Source organism: Physeter macrocephalus, chromosome 16, assembly GCF_002837175.3.
Source record: "Physeter macrocephalus isolate SW-GA chromosome 16, ASM283717v5, whole genome shotgun sequence".
NCBI lineage: Eukaryota > Metazoa > Chordata > Mammalia > Artiodactyla > Physeteridae > Physeter > Physeter macrocephalus.
This window is the reverse complement of record NC_041229.1, coordinates 57,195,606-57,213,061: the sequence shown is the minus strand read 5'-3', so window position 1 is coordinate 57,213,061 and position 17,456 is coordinate 57,195,606. Positions and strand designations below refer to the sequence as shown.

General features: G+C 54.8%; 1 protein-coding gene across 1 annotated transcript in view; it reads left to right on the top strand.

Annotated features, from left to right (window-relative positions):
* The first annotated feature begins 424 nt into the window (after nt 1-424).
* UVRAG (UV radiation resistance associated) overlaps nt 425-17,456 on the top strand; it is a 379,149-nt gene continuing 362,117 nt past the window's right edge. Inside the window, 2 exon segments of the mRNA XM_055091530.1 lie at nt 425-980; nt 15,326-15,454. Coding sequence (XP_054947505.1) covers nt 425-980; nt 15,326-15,454 — 685 coding nt within the window.

Here is a 17,456-nt window from a genome sequence, read left to right as displayed (position 1 = left end):
CCGGGTCTGTCTGATTCCAGCTCTGCTGTGCACTAATCTCTCTGGGAAGTGCACCCAGCCCGCCGGCCCGCAGCCCAAGGAAAGGACCTCTCTCCTCTTGGTCTATAGCCAGAGGTTTCTCTCTTGCCCTAGCATTGCTGCCAGCATCCGTATGGCTGCCTGTCACTAACGTGAGCACCCCCAGGGCAGGGCCTAGACTGACTGGTTTGGGTCCCTAGCACTCAGCAGTGCATAGATTCTCTGTGAAGTTTCTACAGAACCAGATGGAAAAGTAGAGGCAGCGTGAGGGCTTCAGGAGCCCACCCCTACCTAACTAAGCCCGATACAACCACCAGTTAGAGGCGGGAACTCAGCATCTGTAGCCAAGGCGAGGCCCTGCCCAAAGGAAAACACAAACCCACGCCCGCCCCCGCCTGTCCTGCCCATGCCGGGGTTCCAGGCCCAAGTTCCTGCTGGCGGGCTGCACCAACCGCCGCGGGGGTGCGGCGAGGGGCGGGCGGAGGGAGCGGCAGGAATAACCAGGCAGCCCCTTGCAAGGAGGACTCCGCTTCGCGGGCCGCCCACCCGCGCCGAGCAGGGGCCTCCGAGCAGCCCTCCCGCGCCAAGCCGAGCCCGGCGCTCCCCGATCCCAACGGAGCTGGTGCGGCAGAGGTTGGAACGGCCGACCCCGCCCCTGCCGCGTCGGCCCCGCCCCCTTATGAGGTTACAAAGTGCCGCGCTCCGAGCCACGGGCGCAGTGGCCGTGGCCGTGGCCGTGGCCAAGGCTCCAATTTCGGCCGCCGCTCGGACCCGTCTGGCCGCCCACCCCCCGCTCACCCGGCCGTAGCCGCCCCCGCGCTCCCGTGCTCGGCGCGAAGCCCTGGCCCAGGCGGCCGGGGCACGGGCCAGGGGCGCGGGGTCAGGCGGCTTCACGCGGAGCCCTGACTGCACCGGCTTCGCCATGAAGACCCTCATAGCCGCCTACTCCGGGGTCCTGCGAGGTGAGCATCGGGCCCAGCTGACCGGAGGTAGCGCTTTGACTGAGGAGCCATGCTGTCCCGTGAGAGCTCTCGGAGCTGGGCTAAGGGTCTGGGAGATGAGCTGTCACAGCCCAGGGTCTGCAGGGCCTTGCGGGCTTTCTCCTGGGGCAGTGCAGCTGCAAGAAGGTTTTCAGGAAAGGATGTGATGAAAGGCTCTCAGGCAGGCAGGAATGTGTTGGTAAGGTGGGGGCACGTTGCTGGAGGACAGGCCGCTATGGGGGCCGAGGTCCCAACCCCTTTCTTTTCTTTTTGGGACACCTTGCCGCCCTCTCCCCCATCATCACTCCCATTCTTCCCCCCAACTCACCTGGGTCTTAGAATAATGTTAGAATAATGTTAGAATAATGGTTACCGGGTCTGATCCAGGCAACCTGGCATGGTAATCATGTGGGCACATTCTCCACTCTGGCACTCATCGATTTGGGGGACCTCTGTTACATCACTTCTCTTCCTCCAGCCTGTGAGATGGGGTGATAGCTGAGAACTCCTCTCCAACCCCCAGCATTGCTCCTGGCCCCTGGCAGTTCCCTCCCTCTCTCCTCACCTGGTAGATCAAGCTGTGAGGCACTGGATGGGGCAGAGTGGCAAGGGTTTTGCAATCCCCTGAAGCAGCCACCAGACAGGGAACATGCCTGGCTGGGACAGGTGTGCCCACATTGTCTCCTTCCTCACACCCATTCTTCAGCCCAGGCTTGGGAGCCCACTCAGCAGCAACTGTGAGCCTGGCACACTTAGAAGGTGGGGCAGAGGACCCTGGGTGCCCTCCAGCGTGGCCCAGGCCCCTGTTCCACCGGTGTGCAACTGAGGCCCTCCATGAATCAGGGGCAGAGTGGAGATCAAGTTCCAGAGCTTTTCCCACTCAAGGAAGAGCATCCCTTCCATGTCCCCCACCTCTCACGTGTACTTGGAGAAACTGAGGTGGGAGGAGGCATGACCCACCCAAGGTTTCCTTAACAGGTGCCTTGGCCAGGGGATTAAATACAAATCCAGGAGAGCCTGGGACATTCTCACGGCTGTCCTGGTCTATGTGTCTGTCTTGCTTGAATCCTCCCTCCCTCCACCTAAGTCTTTATTCTGCTTGCTGAACCTCTCCTACTTAGGATTTTTCTTCAGTAACTGACAGTAGCCTACTTGACCCATCTTCGTTATAAAAATAAAACATATGAATTATTGGAATTTTGAAAAATATAGAAAAACAGGAAGAAAATTTAAAACTGCTGGTTAATTGACTATCCAAAGATAGCTTCCTAATAGCATTTTAGTATATTTCTTTATAGTTTTATTTGTACACATTATTTAGATAAAGTTCAAAGCGTGATGTAGATATAGTTCTGAATCCTGTTTTCTCCCTCTTAATGTTAAATCATGAGTATTTCCTTCTGGTACTCCAAATCACTTATAATATTCTAGTGGCTGCTAGGTAAGCACCCTGGAGCTGTATCACAGTTTAACCGTGTCTGGGGCATTGGCGTTGTTCCCCGTGTGACTATTGGTGTGATTATCTGCCCCTCTTGGTCTGAGTGCTGCTCGTTGCCCTTGGAGAGGTACCGAGCTGCTGTCACCATCTTTGGGACAAGCAGCTTGAGCTGCCCCAGACACCCAGCCCTACAGCCTCTGACAGCCCCTTCTCTCACTTAAAAGAGCTTGTCCATTCACTGTGCAATTTAATGCCCATAACAGGGGAAGGAAGGGACCTAGCCGTGTTCATGCTTTTAAAAATGCTTTTGTCTCCAGAGAACGGGATAGGGATGCTCTCTGGTGATCCTTCCTGGAGATCCCCTTCCCTCATCTCTGCTGTCCACAGGCTGTGAGCTCTATCTTCCAGGAGCAGGTGACCCTGACTTCCTTGTTTTTGACCTAGGATTTGTAATTCAGGAGGCCTTCCAGTGAATGATTTTGACCAAGTCACTTACTATCCTATCAGGAGCATTTCTCCATGTTGTTATCAGGTCTTGAAAACATTTAAAAAAGAAAAAACTGGCTGCAAACAATTCCATCTTCGGATGTAGCAAGGGCTGGTATGAAATGCAAACCAATTACTTTAGGTGTCTGGGCTCCGCTTTGGTGAAAGACTTGGGTGGGGAAGGGAGAGAGCCGAAGGAAATCTTGTGTTATCTGGCATCTCCATTAGACCTGCTTTCTACATCTTTGGTCTTTGAAGACACTCCCCAGTGGCCTGGTTTGCCTCTGCCAGTGAGGTCCCATTGTTGGGAGGTGGTGAACACCCTGTTGGTGGTGGTATTCAAGGAGAGACCATGGCTTCTGTGAAGGGAAGACCTGTGATGGGTGAGATTGAAATAGATACCTTGGTGTCTGATTTCTTGATCAAAAGCAAAGGCCAGCTGTGGGTGCATGGGTAGGTGAGTGTGTGCTGGAAGTGTCGGGGAGATGGGCGTCTCTGTTGGTATCTTCTAATATCTGAAGGATTTACCTGTGCCAGCGGTGGAGAATGCAGAATTAGTCATATTCTCATCCCTGCCTTTGCCCCTGGATGTGAGGCTCTTCAGGTCAAAGCCCTCTGATGCCTGCCTCTATCCCCAGGGTTCACCACAGGACCCAGCATGAAATGGTGGCAGCCCCAGTAAAATCCTGAGCTGATTTGCTCTGTGAGGCTCCGACAAGCAAGGCCAGGAACAAGGGTGGCATTGTGGGGGGCAGATTTGATGTAACGGAGGAATCCTTTCCGATAGCTATTGAGGATTGCAGCAGGTTTGGTGTGGGTGGGGATGGAGCTCTCCATCACTGGGAGTGTGCAAGCAGGAACTTGGTAGGAGGTGAAACTAAGAGGCTGGATTGTTGGAGGCTAACTCTGGAACTAAGGATTGACAGTCACCTAACCCAGTCCTAAATCATAGGATGAGAACATCATTCTCATGTTCCTCCCTCCCCCAATTCTTTATAGCTTTCTTTCCTTGCATACACCACTTCCCCAAATGCACAAATGCCACTTTGGGGCTATCTGTGCTACTGAGGGCTCTTCTGGGCTGGGAAAGGAGAGCCAAGAGTAATACTTTATTAGCAGGCTAGGTGATTCACTAGCCAGTGTGGAAATCCTGCCCCACCCCCATCCTCCCACCCCTGATTTCAGCAACAAGTACTTGAGTCATAAAATCAAAGCTCTCTGGGAGCGCTGCATCTGGCACAGCCCTCACATTGCAGATGGGACACTGAGGGGCCCAGAGAGAAGGGACTGGACCAGGGTTATCAAAGCCAGGGTTAGAACCCAGATCCATCTCCCAGTTGTTGGCCACCTTAAACCAAGAGAGAAGTGTGAAGCCGTGAAGGGCTGAGTGCAGGGCTCTGGCCACTGTATGTGATCATTTCTTGAATGAGTGTAAGTTGCTCCCAGACCATGATGGGAGTGGCAGATCACCCCTTCCCAAGCTCTTTCAGGAAGCTCCCCCAACTTGCCTTGACGAGTGCATGCACCACGAGCCCCAGAGTTTTGAGGCCAGGGGAACAGCCAATTGCCCCTCATCGTACTCTGAACCTTCCAAACTCCTCCTTGTGGCCGTGGAGCCCCCCTGTGAGCAGTCCTCACGGCCTCACAACCTCGTCTCCTACCACGTCGTGCTCTAGAACTGCCAGGGGTCTTCCTGTTCCCCCAGCATTCCCACAGCATTCCCACCAGTTCAGTCCTACCTCAGGGCCTTTGCATGTGCTGCCCTCTGCCCAGGTCACTGCATGGCTGGCTTCCAACCATTCAGTCTCCTCTCAGAGGACTTCTCTGACCACACCATCTGGAGAGCCGCCCCATCTTCTTTTATTTTTTATAACCCCTCTCATTACCTAAATTCTCATGTGTACTTATCTGTTTAGGTGATTGTCTCCCCCAGAAGAATGTCAGTCCTTTAGAAACAGGGACCCTGTCTGTCTTTCTCAGTGTTTGTCCCAGCATTTAGCACAGTGCCTGGTGTATAGTAGGTGCTCAGTAAATATTTGTTGAATGAATGAATCATTAATGGGACCTCAGCCCTCCTGAGCACTGCTCCTTCCTCTTGGCAGGAAGCCCTGCTTTTTGCTTCAGTGTGATTTCTCAATTCTTCCTCAGGCCTCCCCTGTGCCCACCCGTGCTGGGTGCTGGGCCTGCAGCTGTTCCTTGCTCTGGAGACACCACAGTCTCACGAGGAGCCGGTTCCAGGGCTGAGTGCCGAGGGTGGGGGGCTCACCACAGTTCCCCCCATTACTTCCAGGGCTTAGAAGCCAGAGAGCCAGGATTCCAGCCCTGGCTTCACTTCTGCTCTGGGTATCTCACTCCCCCTAAATGGAAAATAGGATCAGAAAATCTCAAACTCTCAAGGATGTGAGGGTTTAGGTTAACATGAATGGAAAGCGCTTTGTAAACTAACTTGTGACTCGCCTGTTAATCCTTGTCATTCATTTTGTGTGACACATGCAACAGCCTCCAACACTATGGAGAGTGGCAGACTCAGCTCTGGGACATCCAGGAAGGCTTCTCACAGTGGGGACTTGGGTGTGGGCCCTTCAGTTTATTGATGGAGAACCTCTGTGTGTCAGACTCTGTGCTGCACACAGGTCAATCCATGGTCCCTGCCTTTGAGGAACTGAGACTAGGGGGATGACAGTGCACAGTGATCCACATAGTTAAAGGGGAAGGAAGCATGGGTGGAGGCCTGGAGGTGAGGGTTAGTCAGCTAAATCATCCTGGGGTCAGGGAAGGCTTCCTGGAAGAGGCGACAGTCAATCCGAATATTGAAAGATGAACAGGTGTTACCAAGACAGGCAAGAACCTTCAGGTACAGGGACCAGCATAAATAGAGACATGAGATTTGGGTGGGAGGGAAAGTCTGACTGCAGGGTCTCTGGGCTACCAACCTGAGCTGAGGTCCTGGTGTGCTGAGAGACAAGAGAGATAGAGGTTGCTGTATCCAGGCCTGGGGTGGCTCACCTATGCCCTTTGCAGGGGTTGGGAGTGGAGATTTGAGAGCTGCTGGGAGAGGCACCTGGTGCACTCAGAGTTTCTTGGCCTCTACCACTTCTGGAGCCTCCTGGGTTGGAGTTGCTGCTGGCAGTTTTGAGGGTTTGGGGCTAAGAGTCTCAGTATCCTCATCTATAAAACGGGCAAATGCATGATAAGAATATCTGCCCAGGTTATGGTGCAGACCCAAGGAAGCTGAACACACAAACCCTTTGGGCAAATCGACAGAAGCAGGAAATGTGAATTCCTTTCACTATTAGAGCAGATTTAGTGGCCAGGGGGCTCACTCTGCATCTGCTTCCCTTGTGACCTTGGGCAAGACCCTGCCCTCTTGGGGCCTCAGCCTCCTTGTCTGTACAGTAAGGAGGGCTGCATAAGGCAGCCCCCTTGGGTTCATTCCAGCTCTGCTGCAGAAGTGTGATTCCGATCATGCCCTGATGGCTGTGGGATCCTGGGGGTCAACCTCCTACTCATTCTTGTCCTCAACTTGTCCTTGTGAAAATGGGCTCATGTCCTGCTTGGGGCCCAGGTAAGTGCCCCAGAAGAACCTAGCTCCCCACGCTTGCCCATGTATTGTGATAAGGGCCTATTTTGAGGACTTCTTGGTGGTGACATACCCACAAGCTGGTGGTGTTGCCATGGCAACCCCTCCCACTTCAGTAGCTATTTTTTTAATGTGTCAGAAGATGGGGGTAGAGAAAGCAGGCCATTGGGGTCCTCAGCAGTCACCTCCAGGGTCCTCCAGGGACACCTTTGGGTGAGATGTCCCAGTGGGCCCTGTTTTAAGGACACCTAATTTGCTTTAAGGTTACCTACTTAAAGAACACCTAACCCTTAAAGGGGAGATTATTAGTCTTTCGAGAAAAGAAATCACCAGTGGATTGGGACCAGGTGAATGGCTGGCTAGTTGCCTCGGGGCCCTTAGACATCATCTGAAGCTGGTGAAGGGAATGGAAGGGGTGGGCAGCAATTTTCTCCGCTTTCAGGATGGAGCCCAGGACTCCTCAGCCTGGCATTTCCAGTCCTCCATGGCTCACTCCCCCTGCATGTTCTCGACTAGCTTCACCCATTCACACGGTTGCTGTGCTTCAACCTGGTTGAACTATTTGCAGTTAATTCCTCAAAGCTGTGCGCTCTCTCCCTTCCAGGCCTTTTCCAGTGCCATTTGTGGGACTCCAGTACCTGGGGTCCTGCCCCTGCACCTCCCTCCTGTCAGCCTGGCAAACTTACTCATCCTTTACATCTCACCTGACCCGTCCATGACAGCATCCTCCAGGCCAGTTGGGTACCTCCCGTGGATTCCCGGCCCTGGCTTACCCTCTTTGCCTCATTGTTCACAGCCCTGTCTCCCCAGGCATAGCTGAGGTGAGCAGCCCCGGGGTGGAGCTCCTCCTCCTACAAGAGCCCAAGAAGCAGAGGCAAGGCAGGGTCTGGCAGCTCCCACCCTAGAGCAGCGCCTAGCCTGTCGTGTAAAGGATACTCAGAAAGTACTCGCTGAATGAGTGTTAATGTTTGGCCTCCACCCTTCTCTCTCTCCTTCTGGAACCTTCCACTGTTGCCCCTGCCTTTAACCGCAACCCCTCCAGCTAGAGGAGACCTTTTCCTCCTGATTCCCCAGAAAGTTCCTGTTTGACCCTCTGCCATGGCACAGGTCCATCATCTCTGTTCTTGTCCAGGCCCTGTTCATTCATCGCAGGCCCCTCGAGCATCCAGTTGGCAAACGTTGACCAAGCATCTGCTCTGCGCCTGACCCCACGCTGGGCACAGACACCCAGATGAGCAAATGCACACTCTCTGCCAGAATGAGAAAGGCTGAGTGCAGGGTGAGGTGGGGCACATGGGGTGGGGGAGGAGGGCTTCCCCGAGGAAGAATCGGCCAGGAAGGATGAGGCCCATCTCTGACGGACCAGCGTTCAGGGCCTGGTAGGTACCCAGTAAGCGTGAGCTCAGTGACTGAGCAGATTGGGCCTGGAGGTGACAGGACTGTATTTGGAGGGACGGCAGGCAGGGCCAAGAGTGTAGGGAGACTTCCTAGAGGGAAGAAGGGTCTGGCTGAGCATGTGGTAAGGCGGAGAATGGGCACAGCTTCATGTGCAGGGCTAGCTGGAGCCCAACCCAGGCCTGGGCCTCTGAGATCAACAGGCATGACCCTCCAGAGCCATGACTGTCCCCCATCATCACACGTGTGGACCCCTGCTGAAAGGTGCTTGGCGGGGAGGGGACCCGGAAGAGAGCTTGCCTCTGGCCTTGAGGATATGGCATTTCTTTGGCACTTGGACTAGCTTCCTGGACCTCAAAGGGTCTGCCAGGAGTCAGAATGTCCATCTCTCTGCCTCTGTGCAGACTTGTTCCCAGCCCTCTGGAGTAGCTTGGGGCGACTTCCTCACTGTCCACTTGGCAGCTGCTGGACCAGGGCAGAGCTTAGGTCTGGCTGGGCCCAGATGTGTCATCCTTGGGGCTGCAGACGTGAGCAGGATGACTTCCCCACTCAGGAGCCTCTGGCGGCTGTCCACATCTCTGTGACCTCACTGGCATCTCTCTAGCTCTCTGACAGAGGTGCCAGACGCTGTGTGTCCCTTTGCCATAAGCTGTTTGGATTCCTCCCAACAATTCTGGATCATAACAAAGGAGGACGCTGAGTCTTAGATAGGGGAAGTGACTTTCAGGGTCTCACACTAAATAATAGTCAGAGCCAGGGTTTGAATCCTAAGTCTACCGACGCCAGTGCCTCTGCTCCAAGGCCAGGCAGGGGTTGTGAAACCCATTAGACAGGAGAGGAAACCCAGGCTTACTTGGTAATTACCCCACATTCACCCAGGTCTTTACTTTTTATGATGCTTTTGCCTATACGTTATCTCATTTAATTCTCCCAAGAATCTGGCAAGGTAGGTATTAGCCACACTGTACAGATGAGGAAACTGAGGCTTGCACAGGAAGTGACTCACCAAGTCTGCACTTCCTGCGAGTTGCAGGTCAGTTTCTCCTGATGCCCGTCCGCCTGTCCTCTGCACCTTCTCCACGCTGGTGAGCCCCTTCCCAGGATGCCAGTAGCTAAGGACGGTAGAGGAGGCAGTGTGGGCCACCCAGAGGCCTGACCCAAGAATGTCATGTGTGCTCCAGTGTCCCCGTAGAGGGAAGTCAGCCTTGCTCCATGCCTCCTCTCCACAGGTGAGGATCCTCTTGTCTATCCCTCTAGCTTATTTTTCTTCATAGCTCTCATCACTGCCTGATGTTACATCCTACATTTATGTGTCGGTGCTTTGTCTCTCCCCCAGCAGAATTTAAGCCCCCTAACAGGTGAGACTTGACCTGCTGCCTTCACTGCTATTTCCCCGGTGGATGGTACAGTGCTGGTCACCTCATAAGTGCTCCATCCTTATCCCTGTCCCCACCCACCTCCTCCAGGAGCCTACTTTGGGCTGCTTGAGCCCTTTCCATCTTTCCTATTCTCAGCATCTGTTTTGGGTAAATGTGAACCCCCGTTCCTGGGTCATTGAACATTCTGGGTTTGGGCCTGCCTCTTTGTAACTCCGTCTGAGACTCTATTCCGGCAGTTGCCCCCAATCCCGAGTGCCCACTTTCCTCCTCTTCGCCTCCCAGATCTTGTCTTCCAGGCCCTGCTGAGGCCTCGCCACCTCCTTGGAACCTCCCCTGCCAATGCCCCCACTCTGTTCCCTCTCCTCATAACACACAACCTCATGACCACACACATCTTGAAAAACTTTGTGTTTGCTCATCAATTCCCCTCCCACTCTGGTCAGTGGTAAAAGCCATGACGAGAGCTAATCACCTAACAGGTGTCAGTCACCTAACAGATGCCAAATGGACTTACATGCATTTTTTATTTTTATTTATTTTTTTTAACCTTCCCAACCACCCTGACAGGTAGGGGTTCTTATCTTCACTTTACAGATGAGAAACTAAAGCTGAGAGAGGCTAAGTGGCTTGCCCCAGGTCACAGAGTTATGCAGGGCCAGGGCTGGCCCAGGGCCCTTTCGCAGATTACGGGGACTGGGGCTCAGACGCTGCCCCCTCAAGCCTGTGCGAGAGGAAGCCCTGGTTGCATCAGTCCTGGGTGCGGCCTGGTCACTTTACTATCGTATGTTGGGCAAAGAGGCGTTAACACACCCATCCCCACCAGCCATGAAACTTGGGACATGGTTGGGACAGAGAGGCAGCCCTCCCTTCACCAGGGGTGTGTTCCTGAAGTCGGGATGTAGACTGGCTTGTGTAGAGGGGACCAGCCCTCAAGAGCCTGGCGTCATGGAAATGGTGAGGGACTCAGAACTCAAATGCCTGCCAAGAGTCCTGGCTCCCCTATACCCTGACCTCAAGCAAGTGGTTTAACCTCTTTTGGCCTCACCTTGCCTCAGTTTCCATCTCTGTGAAATGGGGCTGCCCATCCCTGCCTGTCTACCTTCCCGGAGAGTGCTGTGGGGCAGGGAAGCTCCGTGTAGACATGGGGGCAGGGGCTTCCTCTCTGGGGGTAAGACAGCTGCTCTGGGCCTCTCTGGCAGCTCCACTCCCAGTACCCTCCCCAAGTCCAGGAGCAAAGGAGCTGTCTAAAATAAATGGTGAAATCAGTGGTGCCCTGGAGCAGCTATTTGGATTGGTCACTGGCTGTTTCTCTTCATAGAATGAGTCAAGTTACTCTGTGGCCTGTCTCATCTTCCTTCATGAAAATAAGACATCTGTAGGAAGTGGGTTCTGTTCTTATCGTGGGGTGGGGGAAACTCATGATCAGAGAGGGCGAGAGAGGCTCACTCCCCCACCCCATCTCTGGGGTCCTCAGTGATAGGGCTGGGGGCCTTCCTGTCAGGCAGCTCAGTCTAACTTGGGCATCCAGGCCTTCAGCTGCCTCTGGGACTGACTTATGCATTTGTTGATTCATGCAGTAAACCTTTATGAGCTCCTTCTCTCGCCGGCCTGGCTGGGCTCTGGGCACATGGATGAATCAGGTACCAGCACTGGAACCCAGGAGACGCTGGCCAAGGAGGATGACCAAGGAAATAGACACTGGCTGCAGTGGGACTGGCGCTGAGAGGGTGCGCAGAGAGTGCGGTGTGCTGGCGGAGGCTGGGGGAGGGGTGACGAGAGAGCAGATTGGAGCTGAGACTTGGCCAGGCTGTGGCTCCCTGCTGGTCACACCTAGGACTTGAGGATAGTCAGGCTGGGTATGAAGGTAGTGGCTGTGGTCACATCTGATTGCAGCACTGGCATCTATACCAGCTTCTGCAGGACCTCTCCCAGCCAAAACTGGGGCAGAGGAGATGCTGACAGCTGAGTGGTGAGGTCTGGCAATGACCTGGGGGTGCCCAGCTGAAGCCCCACTTCCCATCTGCCGAGCAGCTGTACCAGGGCTGTTGCAGGGTGGTGAGCCTCTAGGTGGTATCCTCAGGAGGGTGGACACCAGAGTCCAAGCCGTCAAAGAGATCATAAAATTCATCCTCCCCACCACCATTTTATATATGGGGAAACCAAAGCCCAGAGAGGTGAAGTGACTTGGCCAAGGTGACACAGGAGTTGGTGGTACGACTGGGACTGGAACCCCAAGGCCTGCTGCCATTTAACTTACCGCACAAGATGCCTGCTCCTCACCTGCCCCTCTAGAGGAAAATAGGTCATGCATTTTCTCCTGTCGCCTCCCAGCCTTCCCTCACTTTCTTTTGGGGAGAAGAGAGAAGGAACGTGGGGAGACCTGCAGCACAGGGACAGAACGCAGGCCTAGAAGTTAGGCCTGAATTGAGTCCAACTTTGCCACCCTCTGGCCAAGTGACCTTGGCTGTGTCACTTCCCTGAGCCTTTATCACCATCAGAATGGCAGTGACGATGCCAAACTCACAGGACTGGTGAGGAACCAGAGTGCCTATGGAAGTGCGTTGGAGGCCCTGAAGCTGCATGGGCCGTGCGGGCCGCCTACCTGTCACCCAGCCCTACCGAGAGAGAGCCAGGGGTGGGGGAGGGGGCCCTGAGGATCAGCCAGAGCAGAGACCTGCCCGTCCTTTTGCTTAGCAAACCTTGCTGAGTGTTGACTCTGGGCCAGACTCTGAGAGGCCACTGGGAACCAAGCCATGGATCAGACCCAGGCCCTTGGGCAGCTCCCAGTGTGATGGGAGAGTGGACTTGTAATCAGCAGTCGGTACCAGGTGAGGGGCTGTGGGAACCTGGAAGGAGGACTCCGTTCCTCTCTTATTTCTCTGTTCTGCTGGCCTCTCCCGACTTCATCTACTGACAGGTTCTCTCCAAGATGGGTGGGGGCTGGTGAGATGGCCCTAGAGGGTTCCACGCTTGCATGGGCCTTAGAGCTGGTAATCCCAGAGAAGGAAAGGTGACCTCTCTCCAAAGGCTCGCCTGTTTGGGTTTTGAAGGAAGAGCTGCCTTATCTCATTGTCGGGGGCCATCAGGTGGGCAAGGCAAGGAGCGGCTTTCTAGGCAGGGGAGCAATGACTGGATATTTCTTAGATCCACAGGGGGCTTCCACTGGGCCTGTGGTTCAGCATCCTGGACAGGCCAGCTCCCAGGGCTGGGCTCTGTGGTCAGCCAGGTCGGGGTGGCCTGGCCAGGAGGCAGCCGAGTGGGCCCAGGCCTGAGGGACACAGAGTGGCAGCACCCTCCCGGCCTCCCCCTCCAGGCAGCCCCCTCCCTGTGCCACCCGCAGGAACACCTGCCACTCCTCAGTGGACTTTGCTTTTCCTAGTTGGTTGCAGCGCCGGCTGTGGGCGGTAGTTGGGCCAAGGCAGGGAGGACAGACTGGGGAGTGTGGAAAAAGCCTAGCTCTGGCCAAGCTGCCCTGGGGCTTGTGGGAGCCCTTCAGGCCTTCTTCTTCTGTGTGGATAACAGGGTGACGGTTGAATAAGACAGTCTACATTTCCTGCACCCGGACTTTATCTAATTGTGAGAGACCTGTAATAGCAGACGGATTTGGATTAGGAAACGAGGAAGAATTTTTCAGTTGTTTCAGTGGGGGATATGTCACCAATATGGACTTACTATGCGTACCCCACCTCCAGAGCAGGAGAGCCCCATGTAGTGAGTGCGACCAGTTGGTTGGTCCTGACCCAAAGGCAGGGGCTCTGAGCACTCCTCAAACATTCCTCAAGCACTCTTCGGGGTCCTGTTTGCAGTAGGAAATGGTCAGATGAGACAATGTCTGATGCCTTTCCTTCCATCACCTTTTTTCCCCTGCCCAGTAGAAGGTGGAGGCCCCCAGCTCCTCCCTGCATCCTCCCCCCACCCCAAGCTTACCCTACCTAAGACTTTGGACTGAGTGTCCTGTTAAAATGCAGATTTTGGTTCAGTAGATCCAGGCTGGGGCCCTGCATCTCCAAACAGCTCCGAGACCAGACTCTGAGTAGGAAGGTGCTGGAGAACATTCTACCCTCTCTGCAGCCAAGGCACCCAGCCTGCCCCAAACCCAGAGCAGGGACTCGCCTACCATGGCCCCTGCTTCGCTTCATCCCGCACATTCCCAGTGGCTAGGGAATGACTTGGCAGGCCGGCCCTTGGATCGGGGTTCAGGCCTATGCTTGGCCTCACTTCCCTCCCGCCTGTACTCACCCAGTACACTCTGCCCACTTCTAAGCACAGGCCACCCTTGGACCTGCTGTACCCTGAGCAGAGGGCAGGAATCCTGGGTTCTGGCCCTGGCTAGGTAACCCTAGACAAGTCAGTGCTCCTGTCTTCAGCCTCCCCAAATGTTCAGTTGGGCTGTACCAGATGACCCCAGAGGGCCCTCGGGCTCCAGGATGGGGTGTTGGAAAAGTGTGAAGGTAGAAACGGCTGTGATGGTAGGATATTTACGTAGAGGGCGAAGGAGCAGTTATGTGCTAACCCCCTGGCATGCCTGTGTAGCCCAGCCTGTTCATTTGCTTTGGTGAGTTCACATACTCCCACCTCCGCCCCAGGTGTCCTATGGAGCGGTAGATGCTACTGAGCACCCAGTAGGTGCCATGCCCTGGGGATATGGCTGTGCGCCCTCGAGGTCTTGCCTGAAGTCGCACAGCGGGTGGAACCACGGTTTGCGCTGGGATCGACTCTTCTGCCGTGCTCCATTAGACCAGGTGAAGGGGACAGGACTGATGTGTCTGCCTTGAGGCCTGGTGTTATTTACATGCCTCCCGAAAGTCAAATAATTGTTAACTTTCGGCAGAGGAGGGTTGTGTCCCTTTCTAATCTCTGCTGTAACCTTGTTGAAATACAGATTTTGAAGAAACACGAGGGCTTGAGTGTAAGCCCTTATACCGCTCGCCCTCCCACTTCCGCAGTAGGCCAGGGTGAAAGGTCACGAGACCCTCAAGGACAAGATTGTGACTCAGCGGGGGGCCTGGCAGAGTGGGTCGTGTGAAGGAATGTTTGACCAGCACACGGTAGGTAGGCACTCGGTGAAGATGTGCTGAGCAAAGGGCGTGCAGTTGGGGCTCAGCACGTGTGGAGGTTTGAAGGGGGGCACTCCTCTGGTCCAGCTGCCGGAAGGAATGGGGTATGTCAGGAGCCTCGCCCATGCTCCTCCCCAGCGCTGCCTCTCCTGCAATCACCAGGCTTTCCGGTCCCTTTACCCATCAGCCGCTGGAGTCCAGGGCATCATCCTGGGGCCACGGCCACAGAGCCAATTAACTGGGCACATCTTGTCCTAACTTATGGGCTTGGCACTTGCTTGGTAGCAAACAGAATTGCAGCCCTCAGTGTCCCGAAGCTCACTGGCCACTGGAAGCAGAGGTTCCTGGCTGGCTCCTCTCTGGGCCCCAAGCTTTGGGCACTGAGATGAAGCTCAAAGTGTGAATCCCTCTGAAGGTGGTATCGGTGGTGGCGGTGGGGCAGGAGGGCTCAGCTCACTGGGAAAGGGTATTAGTCCTGGAGATACAGGGGTGGGGCGTGGGTCAAGGATTGGGGGTGCGCAAAGTACACTTGGAGGAAAAAAACATTGCAGGTTGGATGTTGGCCCTCTGTCCTTGGCCTCACAGACACAGAGAGCAAAGATTAAATATTTGTACTAGATCCAGATAAAGGATAAAGACAGGAGTTTGATTGGGGTGAAGGGGAGGGAAGAAAACTGGCAACTATGGCAAGCCTCCCCCTAGCCTCTTTGGATACCCTATTTGTTCTCCAATATGACGCTTTGAGGGGGGACATCATTCCCGTTGGGTATATATAGAAACTGGGGCACAGGGAAGCGAAGCTTGTGAACAGCCCAGAATTATCAATACAAAACTGTTGTGTGGCAGGGCTGGGATGTGAGCCCAGATCTGTCTGATGTGTTGGCCCGTGCTCCTCTCATGTCTAGGAAGGTGTCTGTGGGAGATAGCTTGGTGATGGGGACTCTGAGGCTGGAGGGAAGGGTGCACAGGCTGACATCTCTCTTCTGTCGCAGGCACTGGCTCCAGCATCCTCTCCGCCCTCCAGGACCTCTTCTCCGTCACTTGGCTCAATAGTTCCAAGGTGGAAAAGCAGCTACAGGTCATCTCGGTACTCCAGTGGGTCCTGTCTTTCCTCGTGATGGGTAAGCCGGGGCTTAGAGGGTGAGGGCAGGCAGGGGCCACCTCCCCAACAGATGTTGGAGAGGTGAGGGGTAAAAGGCATCCTCCCACCTACCACCTTTTGGGTCCCCGATCAAGTGCTCTACCCCAGGCACGCATGAGGACTCACCAAGATTCACTGGGAGGTGGTGGTGTGCTTCCCATTTTACAGATAGGAAGCCCAAGTCTCAGAGAAGGTAAGTAACTTGTCCAAAGTCACACAGATTTGGGTCCAGGTCTATAGGACCCCCAAAGCGTGTGCTGTTCCCACATGCTGCCCTGCCTCCCAGCAGACATTTTCCCACAGGTATGTTGCTTTGCCTTAGGGTGGTGCGGTCCTGGGATTGAGTCCTGACCCCACCAGAAACAGGCTCTATGACTTTACACAGGTTCCTTGAACTCCCTGAAAGCCAGTTTCCTCATTTTGAATGTGAGGAAAACGCTGTCTCACATGTCGCACGGGGCCAGGGCGTGGTGGGCCCCCAGTGTAGGGAGCTGCTGTTGGGAAGCGCCATCAGAGCCCCCTCCCAGGCCTCATCCACCCTCTGCTGAACACAGTCCCCAGCTGCTTCCTGCAGCCCATTCAAGGCTTCTCCTTCTCTCTCTCAACACCTCCCACGTCAGTGCTTTGGTTGCTTCTCCTGCAGGTCCAGGTTGGTGCCCCCGTCCCCTGGGTTGCCATCCAGAAAGGGGTCACGGTACCGTAGGTTGTCCAGGAGGGGGAAAGGGCCCCTGGCCTGGGCCAGGCCCTGCTCTCCCAGCAGCCTCTCCTCTTCCCCAGGCCCCAGTGTCCTCAGCATAATAAGTGACTTCCCCAGCACCTCAGGGCAGACAAACCTGCTGCTGAGCATTGCAGAGTACATTCCAGAGCCTGTGAGTGAGTCTCTCGGGGCAGCCCACTCTTCAGGATCGTTCAGGCCAATGGGGATCTTCAGGAATTACTGTGTCAGTGCTGAGCCGCGTCCTCCCAGTAGGCATGGGGGCCTCTGAGACCACATTTCCAGGGCAGCAGCTGCCCCTCCCTCCCTTGGCAGGGCAGAGGGGTGGGACGGGGCTTGCTATTTATAGAGCCCCCTCAGCGGACCAGGCACTTGATGTGTCTTTCTTGCCTTGACTTCCCACCTCACAGGTGAGGAAATAGGGACTCACAGAGGTTCCGTGATTCTCCGAGATGGTGAAGCTCATTCAGAGGCAGAGTTAAGGATTAAGCAGAAGCCCAGAGCACTCACCAGGGAGTCCGGAATTAGTGGACCTGGTCTGAAATAGCCAGTCTTCACCTTGAGGACCAAGAGCGGGCTTTAGGGGGTTCCGTGAACCCCTAAAATTTGGCGCAAAATTATATGTGAAAGTATGTTCACATTTTTCTGGGGTGAAGGACAATCACTGTCCTCAGATTTTTGCAGAGGCATATGGGCCTCAACAAGATAAAGAAACGCTGGTCTAGGGAACAGAGCAAATTAAACTGGCTTCCTGAGGGCTCAAACCTCCAACTTGGCCTGCTTGGCCAATTTTTAGAATCTCAGAGTAGAGAGCACCGTGTAACCCCTCCATTTTCAGATAAGAAGCAGGGATCCAGTGAGGGAAGAGCCTAGCCCAGAATCACATGAGAAGGAAGTAATGGGACCAGAACAAGACCCCATGGACTCCAGCATCCAGGCCCCTGCCTAGTCTGCTGTACCATCTCCCTTAGTCCCCATTTGCACCCAGAAGCCACCACTATCCCACTGTCTTGGTGAGTCAGAGCTTGGCTGTTGGGGAGCTGAGCAGCTGGTAGAACCCCAACACGTGCAGCATGCGGCAGGGACTGGCCCCAAGCTGTAGGTTAATAATCGATCGAGCCTAACCACAGCCCAGAGACCGGCCCAGCATCTTCCCGAGCCCTTGTGTAGGTGGGAGCCAAGCCTGCTTGGATGGGCAGGTGTGCTGAGCTGCTGCTAATTATTGTCCTGAGCAGCCCTGGCCACTCGCTCCCGCTACCACCCAAAT